This window comes from Elgaria multicarinata, chromosome 16 (genome assembly GCF_023053635.1).
Source record: "Elgaria multicarinata webbii isolate HBS135686 ecotype San Diego chromosome 16, rElgMul1.1.pri, whole genome shotgun sequence".
Lineage (NCBI taxonomy): Eukaryota > Metazoa > Chordata > Lepidosauria > Squamata > Anguidae > Elgaria > Elgaria multicarinata.
Genome location: NC_086186.1, coordinates 19,284,805 through 19,307,186, shown reverse-complemented (window position 1 = coordinate 19,307,186; position 22,382 = coordinate 19,284,805). Strand labels below are relative to the sequence as shown.

At 44.3% G+C, this 22,382-nt stretch overlaps 1 protein-coding gene and 1 non-coding gene across 7 annotated transcripts in view; one reads left to right on the top strand and one right to left on the bottom strand.

Moving 5' to 3' along the window:
- Positions 1-17,824, bottom strand: part of POLG (DNA polymerase gamma, catalytic subunit) — a 31,321-nt gene extending 13,497 nt beyond the window's left edge. For 2 of the 6 annotated variants that reach the window (XM_063142670.1, XM_063142675.1), the window contains exons 1-12: positions 14,907-15,714; positions 13,174-13,360; positions 10,838-11,005; positions 9,582-9,728; positions 8,770-8,849; positions 7,597-7,779; positions 6,700-6,866; positions 5,232-5,355; positions 3,289-3,513; positions 2,252-2,372; positions 1,885-1,950; positions 1,152-1,256 (exon numbers count right to left, since the gene is read on the bottom strand). In XM_063142670.1, the coding sequence (XP_062998740.1) occupies positions 1,152-1,256; positions 1,885-1,950; positions 2,252-2,372; positions 3,289-3,513; positions 5,232-5,355; positions 6,700-6,866; positions 7,597-7,779; positions 8,770-8,849; positions 9,582-9,728; positions 10,838-11,005; positions 13,174-13,360; positions 14,907-15,622 (2,289 nt within the window). In that variant the 5' untranslated portion in view covers positions 15,623-15,714. Of the gene's footprint in view, positions 1-1,151; positions 1,257-1,884; positions 1,951-2,251; positions 2,373-3,288; positions 3,514-5,231; positions 5,356-6,699; positions 6,867-7,596; positions 7,780-8,769; positions 8,850-9,581; positions 9,729-10,837; positions 11,006-13,173; positions 13,361-14,906; positions 15,715-16,918; positions 16,971-17,792 lie in introns of those variants that run through there. The other 4 variants (XM_063142671.1, XM_063142672.1, XM_063142674.1 and 1 more) reach the window with 4 other exon arrangements.
- Positions 17,825-18,089: 265 nt separating this feature from the next.
- On the top strand, positions 18,090-18,162 carry TRNAR-UCG (transfer RNA arginine (anticodon UCG)). Its single transcript has one exon. It is a non-coding gene; the product is annotated as a tRNA-Arg (tRNA).
- Positions 18,163-22,382: the final 4,220 nt, after the last annotated feature.

The window sequence follows — 22,382 nt, the reverse complement described above, 5'->3', positions numbered from 1 at the left end:
AATGGGTTAACCGGAGTTTAGAAAACGTCAATAGGAGGAGTTGATGATGTCAAATTGGGCATTTAAAGTTGAGCACAGAGGGGTTGGGGGGAAATGTCTTCTCTTTCCCACAGGCATGGCTTGGTCTTGCCTGGCAGAGATGGGAGTCCCTCTGTGAAGAAGAGCTCCTTCACAGAGTCTGTGTTTGTCTTGTTCTCCAGAAATCTGCCAGACTTGTGAGTATGTTCTTTTAATTTGCTTTGCTGATTGGAGGTTTGTGTGTCTGTTTGACTTTAACTTTCTTAAATTGTTTTATTAAATGTTTTTAAAGTTATAACAGTTTCGTTGTGTTTGTGAGTTTGAGTGAAGCCAATCATTCTGGATGACTATCTTGGGATCTTTCTTCCACCTACTATAATGGGGAATTTAAGGAGTACTATTGCAGAATTGTTCAGTACCTCTTGAAATAAAAAAAAAGCCACCAGAAAATTCCTCCTACACTGGCAGTGATTCCCAAGATCTCATGCCATAAGCCCTGCTGTTCAAGATTCTCATTTTAGCTAGATACCAGGGGGTGAACCAAGGACATTCTGTATGCAAATCATGTGCCCCACCCCTGTATTAGGGCCCCTTGAATGCTTGTGAAATGTTCAAGTGAGGCCTTTGGGCAAGTGTAGAATGTGGTTCCATTACCAATTACCAATTCTCAACTGCACTTGGGCACATCTGGTAATTGGCAAAAAAGACATCTAGGTCACAGGGTATATGTTCCAAGCAGATTTGAACTCTGGCACCTCTTGCACACACTTCTTTTTGTTCCGTTCAGAAGAGGAAGATTTAATTTCCAAGAGGATTCAGCAGGCGTCCCTGTAGCCAAAGTCAATCTCAATGGCAGAGGTGAATAGCTGAAGAGGTCTATGTCCCCAAACAGGCACTCTTCAATTTTTTTTTCTACAAGGATATTTGACTTAAAAAAAAAAGTCCAATTGAAAAAAAAAACCCAGTGTCTACTGAAGGGGTGGTGGAGAAGAACCTTGACTGTGTGGGGTGAAACATCATTCATACATTACAACAGCTGATTTCTTGGTTATACGTTGTCAAGTTTTTTCTAATTTTAAAGTTCAATTAACCCATTTTGATGCACAAAAAACGCCCACAAAGTGTCCACTCACCTTGTGAGGTAGCCTGAAAAACCAACACCCAGGAATATTGACCTCATTGTAAGGCCCATTGCCATGATGATATTCAGGATGGCTTTTTGCAGATTCCACCTCATCCTGTTGGAAAATCACAGGAACATAGGAAACTGCCTTCTACAGAGTCAGACCACTGGTCTATCTATCCCAGTATTGCTGATACTGACTGGCAGCTGATTCCAGGTTTTCAGGCAGGAGTTTTTCCAGCTTTAGCTGGAGAAGCCATGGACTGAACCTGAGACCTTCTGCATGCAACGCATGTGCTCTACCACTGAGCTACGGCCCCTCCCAAGCAGGACACTAATTAAAACAGAGTCCACAGAAACATTCTTGAAAACATCTCTGAAGGGAAGATGCTCTCACCACCCAATCCAAATGGTCCTCAATTCCCTCTGCAGTTTTCATGAGGAATGGTTTATAGAAAAGCAGCCAATCTTTCTAAGAGCTCTTGACGTTCCTCTCACTATACCTGACAATAGGATTGCCAGAATGGACAAATGGCTTGGGACACTTAGGAAAAGCTCCTACTAGCTCCCCTATTAGACTAGTTCCCTCAAAGTACTGACAGATCATCCTCTGGAGTCCAACGCTCAGGCTTTTATGCTACACTCCAAGATCCACTCCCTGAACATTAGGGTGATATACATCTGGGTGATATACATGGTAACTCATGATTGGTTGTCTTTCCCTTGATGGGGAATGCCATTACCTGCTTCAACTGCTTAGTTACAATATCCGCATCCATTTCGATCTCCAGCTGGCTGAGTTTCTCAACCTAGCATGAAGGAAATAAATGACTTTAACACATGAAACCTTCTCTTTCCTCTCATATCTACTTGTTATTTTCTTGGCTCCCATTCGACCAGTAGGGGCCTTCACAGAACGTTCTACCACACGGAAAAAAAAGTAGCAAGGGTTCTGGCCTAGTTTTATTCATGAAATGCTAGTTTTCTACATTCAGGGAATGTGTTTTAATATAGAACAGTAATCAAATATGCGATTCCCGTTATCTGAAATAGCTGCATCACATAATTATATTGATTACGTATCTCAACTCCAAGATACACAAATGGTACCTTTTGCCAGATAGTACTGTTTTCTGTCAACATGAGCTCTTCTTCCAGGGAGGCATTTAATGAGATAGGCTGTTCTTTGCCCTGTTCCTTGCAATGTTCCCGGTACAGATGCTCAATAATCCTACAGAAAAGAGGAAGGAGGCATTTCTTTAACTGAATTGCAACTGAACCATAATCATGTCCTGCCTACTAAAATGCATGGTCATATTTCTTCATTCAATCTGCAAAGTAATCCTAAATTTTGACTAGTAGGGAGATTTGTGCACCAGGCCTACTCACTTTAAGAAAAAGCAGCTTTTCTTTCAAGGACTTTGAGCATTTCGCATCTTTGCCCATTTGTCTACAATTTTTTGTCCCTAGAAAAAATTCTGGTACACAAGCTTCCAGGATTCTAAAATGAGGATAATGTGTAGCAATTGAAACATTTCCTCAAACTTTATGAGGCCCGGCTCTTACAAATAAGAAATGTTCTCCAGCCTTGGCCAGTGTCAACTCAATGTGACACATTGTGTGGCTGAATGTAACTGACTACAGGCCATGACCCCAAATGAATTCCAAGGGTAGACCCCAAATCCTCTCCTGGCTTCATGGTGAAGGGCAGGACTTTGGCACTTTATACAGACTGCGAAACTGGCTGATGAGAAGAGAGATTCAGGTAAAGACACCAGAGGATGTAGTTGCAAGCTGAGAGTGAACAGGGTGACAACTGCTCAGACTGGAGGGGGCTTGAAATCCCACATCTGTGGGATTAAATGAACAGGCTGTTAGGGGGGATGTATGATTTAGAGAACTGTGCATTTGCTGACCTTCACCTCTTGTTAATAGTTTTCTCTGTTTGTTACCTTTGCCTACCTGAAACTGTGTAATTTTAGATTGCAGTGGCTTAGGAGACGGATTATCTTTTTTGGCTTTTATGACTATATAAAATAACATGTACTGATGGCACTATTGTAATAATATTATTATTATAAACAACGATGCCTGACACTGGTAGTTTTGTTGCTCTTGCTTCCCCAGAATTCCCATCTTCTTCCTACCTGAAGGGGCACGTAGGCAACCCACTGTCTGGAGTATCCTCTGGCAGGTTGTCCTTCCTTCCTGGCACCAGGTAGCCCCATCCATATTTCTCAGAGTAGTGCAGTGGAAAGCCATCCCAGGTGAGCCTCATGAGCTTCGGGGTCACTCTCATCTGAAGGCTGATGAGGCTGGGCCCAGGCACCCAGCTGGCATCGTCCAGCCTCTGGCACAGCCTACGGTACCACCTGTGTCAGGGGAAAGCAGATCTCAAACTCAACAAAGAACGTTTCTTAATTAACCTGGAAGGTGTTGCTTTCAAATCCTTGCCTATATTTGCATTGGTTATTTCTCGGTTGGACTACTGCAACCTTCTTCTCACTGGCCTTCCTTCTTCTCACATCAGTCCGTTGGGTTTCCGTTCACCACTCTGCTGCTAAGATCATCTTCTTGGCTCGCCGCTCTGACCATGTTACTCCACTGCTGAAATCTCTTCATTGGCTTCCAATTCACTTCAGAATCCAATATAAACTTCTCCTGTTGACCTACAAAGCTTTTCACTGTCTAGCTCCTTCCTATCTCTCTTCTCTCATCTCACACTATTGCCCCGCTCGTGCTCTTCGCTCCTCTGATGCCATGTTTCTCGCCTGCCCAAGGGCCTCTACTTCCCTTGCTCGGCTCCGTCCATTTTCTTCTGCTGCCCCTTACGCCTGGAACGCTCTTCCAGAACATTTGAGAACTACAAGTTCAACCGCAGCTTTTAAAGCTCAGCTAAAAACTTTTCTTTTTCCTAAAGCTTTTAAATCTTGATTTTGTTCTGACTTTATACTGTTAGTTTTACCCTACCCAGTGCCTATTTACCCTACCCAGTGCCTGTTTGCATTCTCTTCCCCTCCTTATTGTTTTATTATGATTTTATTAGAATGTAAGCCTATGCGGCAGGGTCTTGCTATTTACTGTTTTACTCTGTACAGCACCATGTACATTGATGGTGCTATATAAATAAATAATAATAATAATAATAATAATATATTTATTTTATGGTATTGTATGGCACCATCTTTAGTACGTAATATTGTATGGTAATAATTTTCCATTATTGGTATTGGCTATTCAATTTTAATTTTATATTTTATTGTAAACTGCTCAGAGAGTTTTGCTATGGAGAAGGTTGGGAATTCAATAAATATTAATTTATTTTCCTCCCTTGTTTAATTGATTATATATAAGTCACACTAGGAACCTTCTCGGCTGATGACTGGCATAAAAATACAAATAATAATAGATTTGTCCAAATTCATTTTACTCAGGATACTAAAAGGAAGCTCCTTTGTCATTAGGTGGCCTGTTTCTTCTGTTTTAAAATAAAGCGATAAAAATTCACTAGAGAGGCTGTCAGATCCCATTTTAAAAGGAAGATCCAGAAAAGGCTCACTGGAATAAAAGTGTTTGCTGTCCACTGAAAGGCAAACAGCAATGGAGCTCGGTGGACCTCTCCTGGGAGGCTGTTCCAAATTCTAGGTGCTACCACAGGGAACACCCTACAGGTTGTGCCCACCTGCCATACATCAGCAGGGTGAACCAGGAGTAGGGTCTCAGGAGTAGATTGTAATGTCTAGTGAAGTAAGATAGTCTCAGACCATTTAGGCTTTAAAAGGTTAAGGTTTGTACCTTGAATTGAGCACAGAAACAAACTGACAACTGATACAAATGGTAAAAAGTTAAGAGTAATCTAATCTGATCTGCTGGCTCCAGTCAAAAACCTGGAAGCTGTGTTTTGTACCAAACTGAAGTCTCCAAACTATTTTCAAGAACACCAGCTCCAAATTCAGCACATTACAGGAATCTAATTTCTAAGCAATGGATGGTGTTATCATATCACAAGGTAATTTAATGCAGTAGATAAATAACAGATTGCCATCTACTAGGAGGTTAACATATATACAGCCTCCCTTTGGCAACGCACCCTGGATGGCCAGGCAGATGCTGAATTCTCTTTGGCTGCAAAGCCACAGTCGCCTTCAGATGGTCTAACGTCTTTTGGCTCTCGGGGATGCTCTGTTCTTCCTCTTCACTTGGGGGACCAGGATCTGTTCTCAGGATACAACAAAGCAGAAAGGCGAATTTTTCAAGTGGTACATTACATAACTACTCTACATCTTACCTCAAGAAGTCCAAGAAGCTATATTGCAACTCCCGTTCAGTGAACTGCAGAACCTATAACCCAATATAGATTTTAACAGCTAATGTAGTTTTTGCTTTAGTTTTAATAATTTTATTAATTTTGCTTGCTAGTTTTCATCTGAGAAGTTTTCATTTAAGAAAAATGAGGGAGATAAAGTGTTTCATGCATAGGAACCTAAAGATCAGAAAATTAACTCCTGGGGAGAATGCTAACTTCCAAACAATGTGCCAGCCCCATAACAATCCATTACTCCTATGTGCTTTTATACTGCACTCCAAATTTCTGTGTACTCTTATCTTTTCACCTGTAAGGCTGCAACTGAGAAAGATAAAAAAATGCAACAGAATGAAGAACATTTCTTAGAACTTTTGAAGATTCTGGTTTAATAATACCATAGGCCCTTGAAATCACTTATTTTCATTCAATCTCCTACTTATTTCCTGCAAGACATACACTGAGGTACTAATTCTGGGGTTGCAAATAAGATTCGAAGGGATGGTTGCTCATAAACACGCTCTTGCTACAAACACAGCTTAGGGCAGCATTCCCCATCTAGGTGCCCTCCATGTGTCAGACTACTTTTGGCCAGTCTGACTGGGGATGATGGGAGTTGCACTCCAATACATCTGGATACAATACTGTTAGTTTTACCCTACCCTGTGCCTGCTTACCCTACCCTGTCCCTGTTTGCATTCTCTTCCCCTCCTTATTGTTTTACTATGATTTTATTAGAATGTAAGCCTATGCGGCAGGGTCTTGCTATTTACTGTTTTACTCTGTACAGCACCATGTACATTGATGGTGCTATATAAATAAATAAATAAATAAATAAATAAATATAATAATAATAATAATAATAATAATAATAATAATAATAATAATAATAATGGAGGGCACCAGGTTGTGTGGATGCTGTTTTAGGAGAAGAGCCCTGGTTCAGTGACAGAGCTCGTTCTTCATATGCACAAGGTCCCAGGTTTATTCCCTGGCATTTCCAGGTATGGATGGGGAAAGACTCCTCTCTAAAAGCCTAGAGAGCTGCTGTCAGTCATTGTAGACAATGCTGAGTTAGTCTGACAGTTCTAGGTTCTCTCTCCCTCTTCTCTCCTTTTGCTACTAAGGCAGAGAGAGAGAGAGAGAGAGAGAAAATGCAATTACCACAAAGGCAACTTCCACTGGGCTGGTGGGGGGGGCAGTTGTTACTTGCCCCATGCTAACAGATCAGTGGGCAATTATGATGTTGCACTACCTTCCTGCCACTCCAGCATGGAGGCCTTTTCCACATTGGGAGTTCCGCCATTAGCATCTTGATTCTTCTTCTTTTCTTGATTCTTCTTCCCCCCAGTTTTCTCCTTCTTTTGCTTAAATTCTTGGAGGTCCCACTCCAGGTCCCATAACCAGGGATCATCTTTGTACCTGTTGTGATACATCAAACGCAACACGCCGGTTATTCCACTGCCATCTGCGAGATCTTGGACTACAGATTTCTCTTGCTTACATCAGTGAAAGGAGGGACTCATGGGGGAGGCTCTTCGTCATCAACATCATGTCATAGCAACAAGCTCCCAATCTGTCTGGATGGTCCCAGGGCTAAGAACAATGGCAGTTACATCTGACTAAGCAATCTTCTGTTTGATAACATGGTATTGCCTTTCAAAAACTCTGCAGTCTAAATCCTATCAACCTTGTATCCCTCCTTTTTGTGACGTTTCTCATCAGAGGGTTTGTTGAGGACAGAGCAAGCTACACATTTTAAGGCCAGGATGGCATTTTTGGCAAGACCGTGACCTGGGAATCGCGTTTTTCACTGAATACCTGCAAGGATGAGGGGTAAGATGCAACTTTAAGCCCAAAAGTGGCATGTTGGAGAAGACAGCTCTTCCTCATCTGCTTCCTCCTGTCCCAATCCCCACCTTCAGGCAATTTTTCACTGAGATGCAACATGTAGCTGGAACCTCAGCTAGAAAGAGAATAAGTGTCCCCTGCCCCCACCAGTTTTCTCCTCTATATCATACTCTCTTTTTCTCTCTCTGCCTTTTTGCCACTGCTCAGAGGATTCCAAGATCCAGGTCTTCACCGAACATACCTAAGGTGCAATGCACTATAATGATGCTATACCACCAATTATCAATAATACCACCAACACCTCTCCTCATGAAGCAGCTGGCAGGCATTGTCAGCTAGGTTCATCAAGGATTTTTTCATCTCCTTTTGCAGCTCCTCATAAGTGACGTGAGCTTCATCCAGGTACCTCTCCCAGTTCTGATTGACAGGCAGGTAGGAGACCCCCATTTCCAGCATCCCTGCAAATGTCACAGGATGGGGGCATCTAATGCAGAAATAAAGAGAGGGGCTAATTACAGAGTGGAAACTGTAGAAATTTGGTGACTTTCAACATTTATTTATTTATTTAAAACAAGCAGGCAGTTCCTAATAGCTTGTCACACTAAGTCTGGTAGCAGACAGAATATAGGAAAGGGTCCGTGAAGATGAAAGGCTGAAGCTTTATAGCTAGGAACAGGGGCCAATTCCTGGAATTACCAAGGGTAAACAGATTTAGCCCCACCATAATGGTATTCCCCCATTACTTTCTCCCATGTAAGAGCATTGGTTTCCATTCATTCCTATGGAGAAAAACTAAATTGTGAGCAAAGACAAAAATACACCCCGACTCCTGACACCAGGGGAGGGGGCCGAGCGCAAACTTCATAGACAGATTCCTTAGAGAACAAGATATACTGTCTCCTGCCCCACCCCAACGATCCTCGCAACGTGCAAGCCTTCCTTCACACTCTCCTTGCCCATCATGGCAGGCATTTTACTAGTACGATAAAATTTCTAGGATGTCGATGAAACTCCCAGAATTCCTAGCCTCAATTTCCCAACATGTACTGTGAAATTTGACCAACTCTATCTGCATTTGTTCACCGAAGAGCAAGTACTGGGAAATTATCACCAAAAGGTGAAAATGCTTGATGAGATACTGCCTCCTGTTCCTTTCTTGCAGAATAGTATGACTTATTTATTATCTGTAGTGATGTTTTACCACCACACAGAGCCAAGTAAGTTTCATCTGTTATCCAAAGAAATGAGAGGAGAGAATAGAATCCTTACAAGAATAAGGCTTGATGGTGTCTGTTTGTTTGAAGATCTGACAGCATTTTGCCCCTGAAACATTTCTGACACACTAGGCAACACTTCTGCCAATCCCAGGAAAAGCTTCCACCAAGGCCCCCTGTAGAAAAGGGCTCCCCAATTTAGACTCCCCACTTAATTTGAGACTCACTCTCAACACAGTTGTGCTCTAAGAATTTCTCACCTTTTCAAGAAGAGAGGAAGCTGTTCCTGGAATACTTCATGAGTAGCTTGAACATCACGAGCACAATATCTCATTAATTCCTTTGGAGAAAAGTAGAATGAGAAGATAAATTATGAATGGTTATATCAGCAGCCACCTTATACTGAGTCACACCATTCGTCAATCTAACACAGTATTATCTCCTGCGACTGGAAGGCGCATTCCAGGTTTAAGACAGACATCTTTCCCAGGTCTGCTACCTGAGATTCTTTTCTTTAAGCCAGAGATTAAGCCTAGGACATTCTACATGTAAAGAACATGTTCTACCACTATGCCTCCTTTAAAACACATATGGGCAACTTGCAACCTTTAGACATTCTCTGGGTGGCCTACAGAGCCCTAAGGTGCCTCATCCACTTCCCCCCACATCATCAGCAATTAGCCGGGGGTGGACACAGTTAGCTGTTTCCACACTACAAATAGCAGTGGGAAAACAGTGATCTGGATCTGGATCACTGGGCTGGGTGGGAGGGAGAATCTTTAATCTCAACCCCTGTTGAAGCATCCCTGTTAGCAGTGAGGAAACAGTGATCTGAAATAGGATGACTGAGAGAAGGGACAAGGTTAAAGCCTCCCCCTCCACACAATCCCGATGCAGATATCACTATGAGCAATAAGGAAAGAGCTACCTAGATCACTGGGGGTTGGGAGGGGGGCTCCTCTCCAGCAATCCTATCCTCTGACCTTAGTGAGCAGGGAGGGGAAGTTTGAACCTTCCCATCCCTGCATACTAAGCTATGTGGGGGAAGAGACTTTACAGATTTCCCTCCTACCTGGAAGTTATTCCTGATGTCATGCATGCTCCCCTTGACAAAGAGTTCCCGAGCTTCTTTCTCCAATGGCTCACCCCCAACATATAGGGCATGCACATCAATTAGGTTGTTGATGCTGCTGATGTTCACCCAGTCCCAGGAGGAAATCTGTGTGACAACAAAAGAATGAGCAACTAGTCCACAAGCTTATACATTTAAAAAATCAATCACATTTGTTCCTCTACAGAAGCAGCTCTTCCTTTTTACTAATTCCACTAATCAGAGCACCTTTACAAAAACGTACAGAGAAAACAGAATTATAGTGGCACTTGTATCTAGATGTTTCCAACCTCCACCATGCTGGTTCCCCATTTCTACCCTCTAAGTCAATTCAGAATGCTTTGCCAAAAATAATCTCTCCCATCTGCCTAAGATAATGACTTCAATAAGAGACAAAATCAAGCGTACACATTAAAAGGTACAATTATGAGAGAGAGAGAGAAGGAAGTGAGAAGAGGAAGAGGACAATCAGTTCTTCTGGAAGAGAGAGAGTGTTCAGTCCCAGCTGATCAAGCATAAATATGGCATCTCCATCTGCGTTTCTCCACTCCTCTCGGAGGACAGGACGTTGAACACCAGGTGTGTGTGTGTGTGTGTGTGAGAGAGAGAGAGAGAGAGACGGAAGGATAAATAGACAGATACCACATGTTGGAAGTACTTTCCAACCTTTGTTTCATAGGATCATGGAATCGGAAGGGCCATTTAGGCCATCAAGTCCAACCCCTGCTCAGTACAGGATTCCAGTTAAAGCATCTCTGTCAGATGGCTGTCCAATATCTGCCTGAATCCCTCCAGACATCACTTCCCTAGGCAATTGGTTCCTCTGACCAAAATCTGCCTTCCTGTAACCTAAGCCTGTTATTTCATTTCCTACACTGCTTTTGTTCTACTGTCACTTCAGGACAAACAGGATTTGTTTCTCCAGAGATTTTGCTTACAAAACCTGTTTACCAGAGACCAAAGTGGAGCAAGTTCCCACAACACAAGCAGCAATCCCTCTTTCAAACCGCTTTCCACTCTGAAAAAACAAATATCCTTTTGTTCTTCTCCAGTTCAGCACTCAAGTATGCTGGGTCACACTGAGTCTTACCTAGCAGTGCCACTGTGCAAGTCGCATAGATATAAATTCGGGCTGCAGAGAGGTAACACACAGTGGATTTCACCCGGTGAGGGAAAAGAGGAGTTAACATGACACTCCTTACTGCCTCTGAACTCACCGCAGGGCCGTCAGTTTTGCTGCGTGTTTTCTTGATATGCTCCTGGACCTGCTGCTGTCCTCTCCTCTTGCCGTGTTTTGCTGCCATCCAAAGGCTGCGCTGGAATCCCGTCAGCCCCGAGATTGCCATGTGCATACTCATGGTGTCCAGAAAACGCATCTGGGAGCCCTGAAATAGTTGTTTTAATGGACACAGACAGTGCCAGTTGAATACCCATTTCCACAAAGAACTGTATATGGCAAGACCATCTTGGAGAATTAGGAAGTATTACAAGTATTATTATTATTATTATTATTATTCATTTATTTATATAGCACCATCAATGTACATGGTGCTGTACAGAGTAAAACAGTAAATAGCAAGACTCTGCCACATAGGCTTACAATCTAATACTGTATGTGTTGCTATACCAGGACAAACCGATTGAACAACTGGCTCAGTATCACATCTGCCAACAGGGGCCAAACAGATGCCTCAAGAACGATCACAGGCAGGGCAGGATGGCAACGTTCAAACAGTTCACCATTTGATAAGCTGCATCAGATGGATTTTTTGCCATATAGTTTTTGTCCTCTTCTACCTCCACCCTGATGTCTTGACATCCTGGCTGCTGCTATTCCCCTGCACTGGGGCGGGGAGTGGAAGAAAGGTGCTACCCCTTCCCCTTGCCTGCCACTTTCCTCCTGCAGCTGCCTCCCCACTGTGGTTTCCTCAAGCTGGGGTTCCAGACAGTTGGAAACATGGGTCTGTAACTCTGGCTGACAGAAAAGGCAGCAGATCTTGGGAATGTTAAGCACCTTTCCTCCCATTGCACCACATCTCGCTTTCAAACAGCCTCCTCCTGACAATGCTTTTGCAGAGGATAAGTAGTGCCTGGGGTTTCAAGACACAAGGCAGCAGCAGGACATGACATTCTAGCCTCAGAAAAGTGAACAACCAGGAAAGGTGCTTTGTATGTAGCAGCAAAGATATACGGGGACTTTGTAAACAAAAAATGCAGTCATCTGTGTTGGGCATAGTTTACACTAATACCATGTCATCTGGCACAGATCTAGCCCTTTACCTCTTCGTATATTCTGACTGAAAATATTGACACTGCTGACATGTTTTAAGAACATAAGAAGAGCCATGCTGGATCCATCTAGTCCAGTATTTTGTTCACAAAGTGACCAACCACCTTCTGACTGGGAACACACAAGCAGGACATGAGTGCAACAGCACCCTCCTACCTATGTTCCCCAGCAAATGATGTACGTACTCTTATTCCCTCCAATGCTGGAGGAAACACAATAACCATCAGAACTAGTAGCCACTGGAAGCCTTCCTCTCCAAAAATTTGTCTAACCCCCTTTTAAAGCCATCCAAATTGGTGGCCGTCACTACATCTTGTGGTAGCAAATTCCTTCAATTATACGTTGTGTGAAGTACTTTCTTTTATCTTTTATCTGAATCTCCCACCAATCAGCTTCATGGGATGACCCTGGGTTATAGTATTATGAGAGAGGGAGAAAAATGTCTCCCTATCCACATTTTTTTTTTAAAAAAAACACCACGTTGTTTTATTCAATTATTGTGCATATTTGACTGCCCATCTCGGAACTCTGCTATGACACGTTAGTCTCTCTGAAAGTGCAATTTCCCAGATATTGGTGAACCACTTCAAAAACATAATTTTGTATACATCTGTCATATCTCCCCTTACCCTTCTTTTTTCCAAGCTAAACCATTTCAGCTATTTTAACCTTCCTTCGTAGGGGAGACGCTCCAGCCCCTTGATCATTTGAGTTGCCCCTTTCTGCACTTTTCCAGCTCTACAATATCTTTTTTTATGTATCATGACCAGAATTGCACACTATTCTAAGTGTGATCACACCACAGATTTGTATGGCAGTATGCTATTTACAGTTTTATTCTCAATTCCTTTTCTAATCATGCATAACATGCAGTTTGCCTTTTTTACAGCAGCCTCACACTGGGTTGACATTTTCATCAAGCTGTCCGCCACAACCCAAGATCTCTTTCTTGGTCACTCACCACTAGCTCAGAGCCCCACTAGCTCAAACAGCTATCTTGTTTATTATTAATTATTATTATTATTATTTATTTATATAGCACCATCAATGTACATGGTGCTGTACAGAGTAAAACAGTAAATAGCAAGACCCTGCCGCATAGGCTTACAATCTAATAAAATCATATGGCTCGTGGCTACAATAATAAACAAATCCATAATATGTTGCCACAAACATCAATCCTTCAGGCCACTAAGAACGCTATGTATACAAGAAGAAAGCAAGTAGAAGAAATGGACAGGTTAGCAGTCATAAATGACTTACCTGGATCAAGTACTGTTCTCTGATGTGTGCACGGTCAAAGGACACATTGTGACCCACCACCAGCTTCTCCCGCCATTCCTGCTTGGTGAGGCTTCTGCTCGTTTCCAGGGGGATGAGGTCTGACAGGGTCAGCTGGCTGGACCATGTGTACCGTTCCTCTAACAACCTCTTGCTACACCACGAATACCTAGGGAGCAAACACAGCCACCTTCAAAGACACTCACAGCTATGTTATCAATGCATGATTGGGCCCCATGACTCACCTTTATATCTTTCTAGAATTGAAAATTTTAGTAAATTCATAGCAAACTTGCAGCACTGGGATGAAAGCCAAATTAAATATGAAGCATATTGAGTAAGTCCCACTGGCTCTTGTAAATGGAACTTCTTTTTGTCCTAAGCACACTTACAAGGGAATACGTCTTGTTGAACTCAGTGGGAACTTCTTCTGAGATCTCACATGCTCCTATTGGTTCAAGCATCTTCAGATTTTAACCACACTAGCTACCCAGCTCTGCTTTGGGCAACTGCCCTGGTGTATTTAAAGCAAGAAAAGGCAAATTCGCATAAATGACTGCATAAATGAGTGCAGAGTGATAGCCAGGGAGAACAGGTTCCTAGCAGCTATCGCACTGCCTGGACAACAGCCTTGGAAACAGACCATGAACAAGATTACATATTTAAGAGTTTTAATTTAGCCCAGGCCATATATTGTGTATTTGGCTAAACTGTGGCTCATAAGCAAGATGCAGCTTGAGAAGTTCAAGAAAATCAGGGGAAAGTAGCCTAATAGAGGCTCACCCTTTTTTCTACCCTCGCTATACTTTGAACACATTTATTTATTTATTTATTTATTTAACTTATATACTGCTCCCATAGCCAGGGCTCCCTGGGCAGTTTACAGAAATTCTAAAATTGAGGTAAAAACAAGTATACAAAATTTAAAACTCTAAAACACAGAACATACACACATAAAGCATTAAAAACCGATTAAAAACTAAACATGTGGGTAATTAGGATGTTTAGGGATGGACTGTGGACTCGAGTGTTCTAATTTAACACACTCAGTCTAAGTTGCACAGCACACACATGGGGCTAGGAACGTTGCAGATCAAGAGAAGGAGCTCACTCCAAATAAATAAGGGAAGGGTACACAAACCTCCATATACCACATTAACTGCCTTTTGGGAGCACTGCTTCTCCCTTTTCTGGTTTTCAATAAGAACCTAGGAAGTTCCTATATGATCACACTTGTCCCTCTACTGTCCCTCTGTAAAATCAAGGAACTGAAGACAGGGTGGCCACATGGTGTCTAAGATCCTAAGGGAATAAGTACCGACCTGGAGCTGAACTAGGGCAGGAAGGAGCAGTGGTCTCTTGAAGAGGAAAGATAAGAGATAATGGTTAAGAGTTTTGGGGTGCTGTTGGCAGAAGCAACAGGGTACTGGTTGTGTACCCTGTAGCTGTTGGCCATATGTTAGATTTGGCAGACATCTTGTAAGAACAAGAACTCTGCCCTACAGTTTAGTGATGGAGCACAAGCATTGCACACAGATGGTCCCAGGTTCAATCCCTGTAATATCCAATTAGTGCTGGAAAACCTCCTGCTTGAAAATGTGGAGAACTACTGCCAATCTATGCTGCCAGTACTAGGCTGGATGGACCAATGGTCTGACTCAGTATAAGGCAGCTCCCTATGTTCCTCACCAATACCAGAGCTTTCGCCATCTTACCAGGCACTTGGAGATACAGCCACTGCAAGCGTGGGGCAATGCCCTTCTTCCATGCACACTTCTATGTCAAACACCAAGGCTCGCTCATCAGGGAAATCCACAGCTTTCTTCTCCCCGCTGGGTCCATATTGTGTCCATCCCGCTTCCCAAGCCCACTCTGGGGGCATTGGTGGGATTTCACACTGCAGAAGTCCCTTAGCAGCCTCCAGATATGGGAAGCTCTGCTTCTGTGCCAAGATACGGAAGTGTTCATCTATGTTGGCCCCATACATCTGGGGCAGCTCCAGCTCCACATCAGGAATGGTGGATGTCTCTTTGCCCCACAAGTCATGCTTCTGCAAGTGTTCCACGCTCTTCTTGATGTCTTCATCTGAATACTCTACCTGAGCACCCCGGAAAATCTGCTCATGAAGACCCTTGGAGAGCATCTGGATGCCAAGGGGATTCATGCGCGGCTGTTTGGAGGCAGTGCCCGTATCTTGCAACACCTCCTCCTGAACTACATGACCGGTGGAGGTACCTGAGGACCATCTCTGCAACCTCCGTAATACGACCGGACAAGTCAGTGGTGTCTTCCATACCAAACGTTTCATCTTCACCAGGAATGAGTAGCATGAGGAACATGTAAGAGTTTGATTTTCTTGATAACTCAGACCTATCGTGGAGACAAACAATAGATGTAGTAGAAGTGAGATTCTGTGTAGTATTTCTTCCATCTCCCTGTCCTAGATGTTCAATACTCCATCTCACATACCATTTTAACTCTTATAGTGGCTAGACAGTGTTACAGACTTAGAAAAGGGAGACCCAGATTTTAAAAAAGCTCTGCCACAAAACATGCTGACTGACCTTATTTACACTTTTATTTATTATTCCATTTATATCCCACCTTTTTTCCTCCAAGGAACCCCCAAGCAGCATACATAATCCTCTGTTGGATCCCGGAATGGATCCTGGTTATGTTTTCCATTGATTTGTTAATTGCTGAGGATCTGTAGGAACAGAAGACTCAGCAGAAACTTAAAGGTCAACTCTACACCTGGACATTGAGTGTCATAATTGAATAATTGTCTAACTGATTGTCTTCAATTAAGGGTTGCAAGGAGTTGCATCATTGTACAGGGTGTCCATAAAAGCAAATGTATTTTCAAGTTCCTGTATAACTTCCATGTCCCTCATGTGAGCTGTATTGACTTACCGTTTGTAAGTATTTGTATCTGTACTGCCATAACTAAATTATATATTTATTTGCCAGTAAAAGGTTTGTTTTAACCTACTTAAATCTCTGTCTTAATTCACGTCTTTGCTGACTTGGCTGAGAACCGCTGTAATCTCTGCTAGTCTCTGTAGGGCCCAGACAGAGACTTAACACAAAAGGTTATGTGCCAGAAACCCAGTCTGTGCAATAACTAAGCAGCTTCTAAAGCCATAACTCAACATCCTCCTCCTCTCCATTTATCCTCACAAGATCAACCCTATGAAGTAGGTTGGGCTGAGAGTCCGTGATTGGCCCAAAGTCACCCAGTGAGCTTCCATGGCCGAGTGGGGACTAGAACTCAGATTTCCCAACTCCCAGTCCAACACTTTAGCCACTACACCACACTTGGTCAAACCAACATCTCTCAGCCAAATTGACCTCCTAAGGCTGTTGTGTAAATTAAAGAGGGGTGGGGCAAGAAACCATGCATGCTTTTTGGAGGAAGGGCACGATAAAAATGTAATAAATAATACTACACTCCGGGATTAGAATCTGTGGAAATAATAAATCCCAGGCTGAAACAAAACCAGCACCTTCCTGCCTGCTCCCCTCCAATCAGTGCCCCCCCAAAACTAGCATTGGCTTTTCCTTCTCCTCTAATAAAACTAGGCAAGTGCCACAGACTGCCCACACCTGGAAAATTTACATATTCTTTCTCCCCACCCCAAACCCTTTATTTAACTACTACTTTTCCAGTCCTCCTCATCAAAAGAAAGTAATTCTCCTCCTATTACCACAGAAAGATGTATAATACCCTTTACCACGAAATGTGGCTGTTCTTCCTCTCCTCAAAATAGAAATACCGATTCTTCTTCTCCCCAATGAAACTACACTAACCCTAACCCTCTCCCCCACAAAAAGGATGCCTACAGACTGCAAAATAAATAAATAAATAATTAAGGGTGCAATCCTGTTGCATGTTTAGAGGGGGGAGGGAAGTCCTACAACTCCCAGCATTCTCCAGCCAGCATGGCTGGCTGAGGAATGCTGGGGATTGTAGTACTCCCCCCCCTCTTATCATGTGTAGGATTACGCTCTAATTGGCTATTCCACCTCTTCCCAAATCCATTTATTTCTTTTTATTATCCCCCCCCCCAACACCAAAATAGGATATTTGCGGCCTATCCCCCCCTTCCCATAATGGCTGTTCTTCCTCCCCTCATAAAAGTAATGAGGGGCTTATTCTCTCTCCCCCCCAATGAAGCCCCCCCTTAAAAGGAGATGTCCACAGGATGTGTCCCACCCCACCCCACAAAACCCTCTATTTAGCTCCTGTCCCCCAAAGAAATTAATGCTTATTCTCTTTCATTATAGTCCCCCCCCCCCAGGGTACCTACAGACTCCCCCTCCCCCAAATTTGGCTATTTCTTCTTCCCCTCACAATTAACCCCCCTCCCCACACCTCGTGGTGACTTTGCCCCCTCAGTGAAACTAGGCCTCCACCCCCCCCCCGCCCCCAAACTGTGGGGAAGGAGGGAAAGAGAACCAACACCGACAGCTTTTCTGCCCTCCTTTTCGTGGGGTCATAAAAAACCCCCAAAACGAGAAATTATTCACCCCAACCGCCAAAAAGCCCCCCTTCCTCGCCTCCCCCCCCCCCAAACACGCTTCGTCTCCCTCAGGCGAACCTTCTCCTGCTCTTGACTGGATTGGTCTCGTCCGTCCCAGGGGGGGTTAAATGACAAATAAGGGGGAGGGGAAACGTCCCCTCTTGAGTTCTAAAGATACTCAGCCCACAGAGCAGTCGAGAAGGAAAAAGAGCTCAGGAGAAATCATTTTCCTCAGCTGGAGTGGATTCGGTTCTCTCTACTTCCCTCGGCGTCGGCCCCCACACCCTCGCGAGGAATGGTATCTTCTGGAATGGTTCGGCCCCGGCTCGGCTCTTTCAATTTCCTATAGGTCTAGCTGAGGCTTCGTTGCAGGGTGGCCGCGTGGCCTAATGGATAAGGCGTCTGACTTCGGATCAGAAGATTGCAGGTTCGAGTCCTGCCGCGGTCGCAAATTTGAAGAGAGCTGGGCAGAGTGCTACTCTCTCATTTTTGGGGTTTAAGCACAATATTTAATCATTTACAGACCCCCCCCCTACAAACTTAGCTACTCTCTCACTTTTGGGGTTTATGCACAATATTTAATCATTTACAGACCCCCCCCCCCTACAAACTTAGCTACTCTCTCACTTTTGGGGTTTAAGCACAATATTTAATCATTTACAGACCCCCCCCCCCCTACAAACTTAGCTACTCTCTCACTTTTGGGGTTTAAGCACAATATTTAATCATTTACAGACCCCCCCCCCCCTACAAACTTAGCTACTCTCTCACTTTTGGGGTTTACGCACAATATTTAATCATTTACAGACCCCCCCACAAACTTAGCTACTCTCTCACTTTTGGGGTTTACGCACAATATTTAATCATTTACAGACACCCCCCCCCAAACTTAGCTACTCTCTCACTTTTGGTGTTTAAGCACAATATTTAATCATTTACAGACCCCCCCCCCAAACTTAGCTACTCTCTCACTTTTGGTGTTTAAGCACAATATTTAATCATTTACAGACTCCCCCTACAAACTTATTTTAATGACATGACAATATTAATTTGTGTTACTTAGGAACTCATGTATTCCCCCTCCACTAATATTTGCACTATGAAATTTTACTCTTTCTACTGTTCCTCCCAGGTATATAAAAAAAAACATGGCTAGCCTTTTCCCCAGACCCAGTTTCACTACCTTTAAATCTATAAGACAGGCAGAAATTCAACAAGTGCAGCATTTCCCTCCAAAGTAATGGGAAAACCTGCACTTGTTGAATTTCTGCCTGTTGTGGAGCTGTTAAAAGAGACAGCATTGCTATCAAACCATCCAACATTAAATAGAGGAAATGATGCTTGTGTTCTTGTTGTTTATTCGTTCAGTCGCTTCCGACTCTTCGTGACTTCATGGACCAGCCCACGCCAGAGCTTTCTGTCGGCCGTCGCCACCCCCCAGCTCCCCCAAGGTCAAGTCCGTCACCTCCAGAATATCATCCATCCATCTTGCCCTTGGTCGGCCCCTCTTCCTTTTGCCTTCCACTTTCCCTAGCATCAGCCTCTTCTCCAGGGTATCCTGTCTTCTCATTATGTGGCCAAAGTACTTCAGTTTTGCCTTTAATACCATTCCCTCAAGTGAGCAGTCTGGCTTTATTTCCTGGAGTATGGACTGGTTTGATCTTCTGGCAGTCCAGGCCTTCTATCAAGTCAAGAGGCCATCTAGCAGGTGAAGCTTTCCCTACCATACAGGTGTAGTGCGGGGGAAGGCCTTACCTGCTCACTTCCTGCTTGCACCACATAGCTATTTTAAAAGAGCATAAGAATATAATCAGGTGGCTCTGATTTCGGTAAGGCTGTGAATCCATTCTGGGTTTCAGTCAGAACCAGCCAAAATTCTAAAGGGGCTATCCAATTTGCCAGACCCTACCCCCAAAATAGGTTCAGCACCTTGGATAGCTGCTATAGAGTTCTAGAGGGTTCTTACGAAAACCCAAAGTGGATTCGCAGCCCTGTTGAAATTGGTGCCACCGGCCTACCCTGAGTATAAAAGACTCCTGATGGATCAGACCAAAATCCCATCTAGTCCAGTGTCACGTTTCTGACAGTGAGCCTTCATCTTCTTACAGAAAGCTCACGAGGAGCGCATGAAGACAATTGTTCCTCCTGCTGCTGTTCTGCTCTTGTTCAGCAGCTCTTGTTCAGCAATAACACTGTCTTTGAACATAGACCCTGTTCAGACGACACGCTAAGCGATTAAGCTGAACATTATGGCTTAGGGTGTCATGTGAACCCTGACTTAGCGTGTTATTTGAATCTTTCCTAACCATGGTGGTGACATAACCACGGTTTAAACATGCTCACTAACCATTTGCTGCAAAAGGCTTAGTGGCCTAACCGTGGCTTAGCGTGTTGTCTGAACAGGCCCACTATCACTGTCAACCAACGTTGTCTTTTATAGAATTGTAGAAGCTGATGGTCATCTTGACCAACTCCCTGTTGACTCCACTGCTTCTCCCCCATTCCCTCCCAACACACTATTTTGCACGTGACTCTGTTGAGCGGACCATGTAAATAAAGTAGATTTCATAAGCCTGAGGACTGAGCACCTCTAGAGGGAAACCAGAGCATCTTCTGATACCTAGAGAAGGCCTTCTAGAGCCACCATTTGGCTGTCCTGGGCTAGCTAGGGCCAGCGTCAAGGATGGGCATCGTTGGGCATCTGCAGAGGGCCCACACCTCAGCAGAGGCCCACCGACAAGAGCCACCTGGGCTTGTTCCTCCTCTTCCCCTACCACAACCTGTTTTTTTCACCTGGTTCAGACAATGGTGGTGGTGAGAAGAATGAGCTGTAGATGCCAGTAGGCAACCTACATGCTCATTGGCTGTCAAGAAAGCAAGAGGCGGAAGTGATGACAAAAGAAGTTGACGAGCAAAAGCAGCTTGTGATAACGGTGGTGAGAAGAAGGAGGGAGGTTCCTCACAGACTTAAGCAGACGCTGTCACTGGTCCATGAGGACAAAGAGTTTAATTCATCTGTATTGCCAGCTGCACCCCTTCCTAGAGTTGGAAGATCTAAAGATGGTAGTGCATGTGCTGGTAACTTTGAGGCTCAGCTTCTGCAATGCGCTCTATATAGTAGGGATGTGCTCCGCTTCTAATCGGACCGGCGAATTAGAAGCGGAGCGGGGTGCTTCGCCTCCCCTTAAGGCGGAGGCAAAGAGGATTGGGGGGCCGGCGGAGCGTGGCGAAGAGGATCGAGGTGAAGGCGGATCCTTCGCCTCGATCCGGAGCTCCGCCGGAAAGGTAAGTGGGGTTTACCGGGCCCTGCCGCTGTCGCTGTTGCCCATGCGGCGACAGCGGCAGGGCCAGGCAACCCCCCCCTCCTCTCCCTTACCTGCCTCCGTCCACGGTCCCTCGGCTTCTTCAATTGAGCCCGTGGTTCAACCAGGAAGTCTAGGCCGCACTTGCGGCCCAGACTTCCTGGTGGAACCGCGGGCTCAATTGAAGAAGCTGACGGACCGCGGATGGAGGCAGGTAAGGCCCCCCTCCCCGTTGATCCCTTACCGGGCTCTGCCGCCGTCGCCGCATGGGCGGCGATGGCGGCAGGGCCCGGTAACCCCCCCCCCTGCTCTCCTCTCCCTTGGTCCCTTACCAGGCTCTGCCGCCGTCGCCGCATGGGCGGCGATGGCGGCAGGGCCCGGTAACCCCCCCTATGGGGGGGGGAACGGAGCTCCGATCCGGATCCGGAGCTCCGAGCGAAGCGGAGTGGGCATTGGCGGAGTGGGGGCGGGGCGGAGCGGCCCGATCCGAAAATGGCGGATCTGAAAGTGAAGCGGAGTGGGGGGTCCGTGCACACCCCTACTATATAGGGCTACCTTCGTGCCTGCGTAGTCCGAAAGCTTCAACTACTGCAAAATATGGCAGCCAGGTTGGTCACCGGTACATCTAGAGGTGAGTGACCATATTACACCAGCTTTAAAATCACTACACTGGCTGACAATTAGTTTCCGGGCGAAGTGTTGGTTATTACCTTTAAAGCCTTAGATGGTTTGGGTTACCTGCGGGATCACCTTCTCCTGTACAATCCACCCCACACACTCAGGTCCTCTGGGAAGAATTTACTTCAGTCAGTGAAAACCAGGCTGAGTGACAACTGTTACCCAGAGGACCTTCTCTTCTGCCACTCCCAGACTGTGGAATGTCCTTCCGGGAGAGATTCACCAACTCAACAGTCTTTCTGAATATAAACAAGCTATAAAGACTGATCTCTTCCGGCAGGCCTACCTAGTTGAATTTTAAGAAGTCTGGCTGTTATTTTAACAATGTATTGGTTTTACATGTTTTAATCAGTTTTATGTATTTTATAATATTTTTGTATTCTATGTTCTTCCCCACCTTGATCCGGAGGAAGAGGCAGGTATTTATTATTTTATTTTATTTTTATTTATTACATTTTTATACCGCCCAATAGCCGAAGCTCTCTGGGCGGTTCACAAAAATTAAAATCATCATAAAACAACCAACAAGTTAAAAATACAAATACAAAATACAATATAAAAAGCACAACCAGGATAAAACCACGCAGCAAAATTGATATAAGGTTAAAATACAGAGTTAAAACAGTATAATTTAAATTTAAGTTAAAATTAAGTGTTAAAATACTGAGTGAATAAAAAGGTCTTCAGC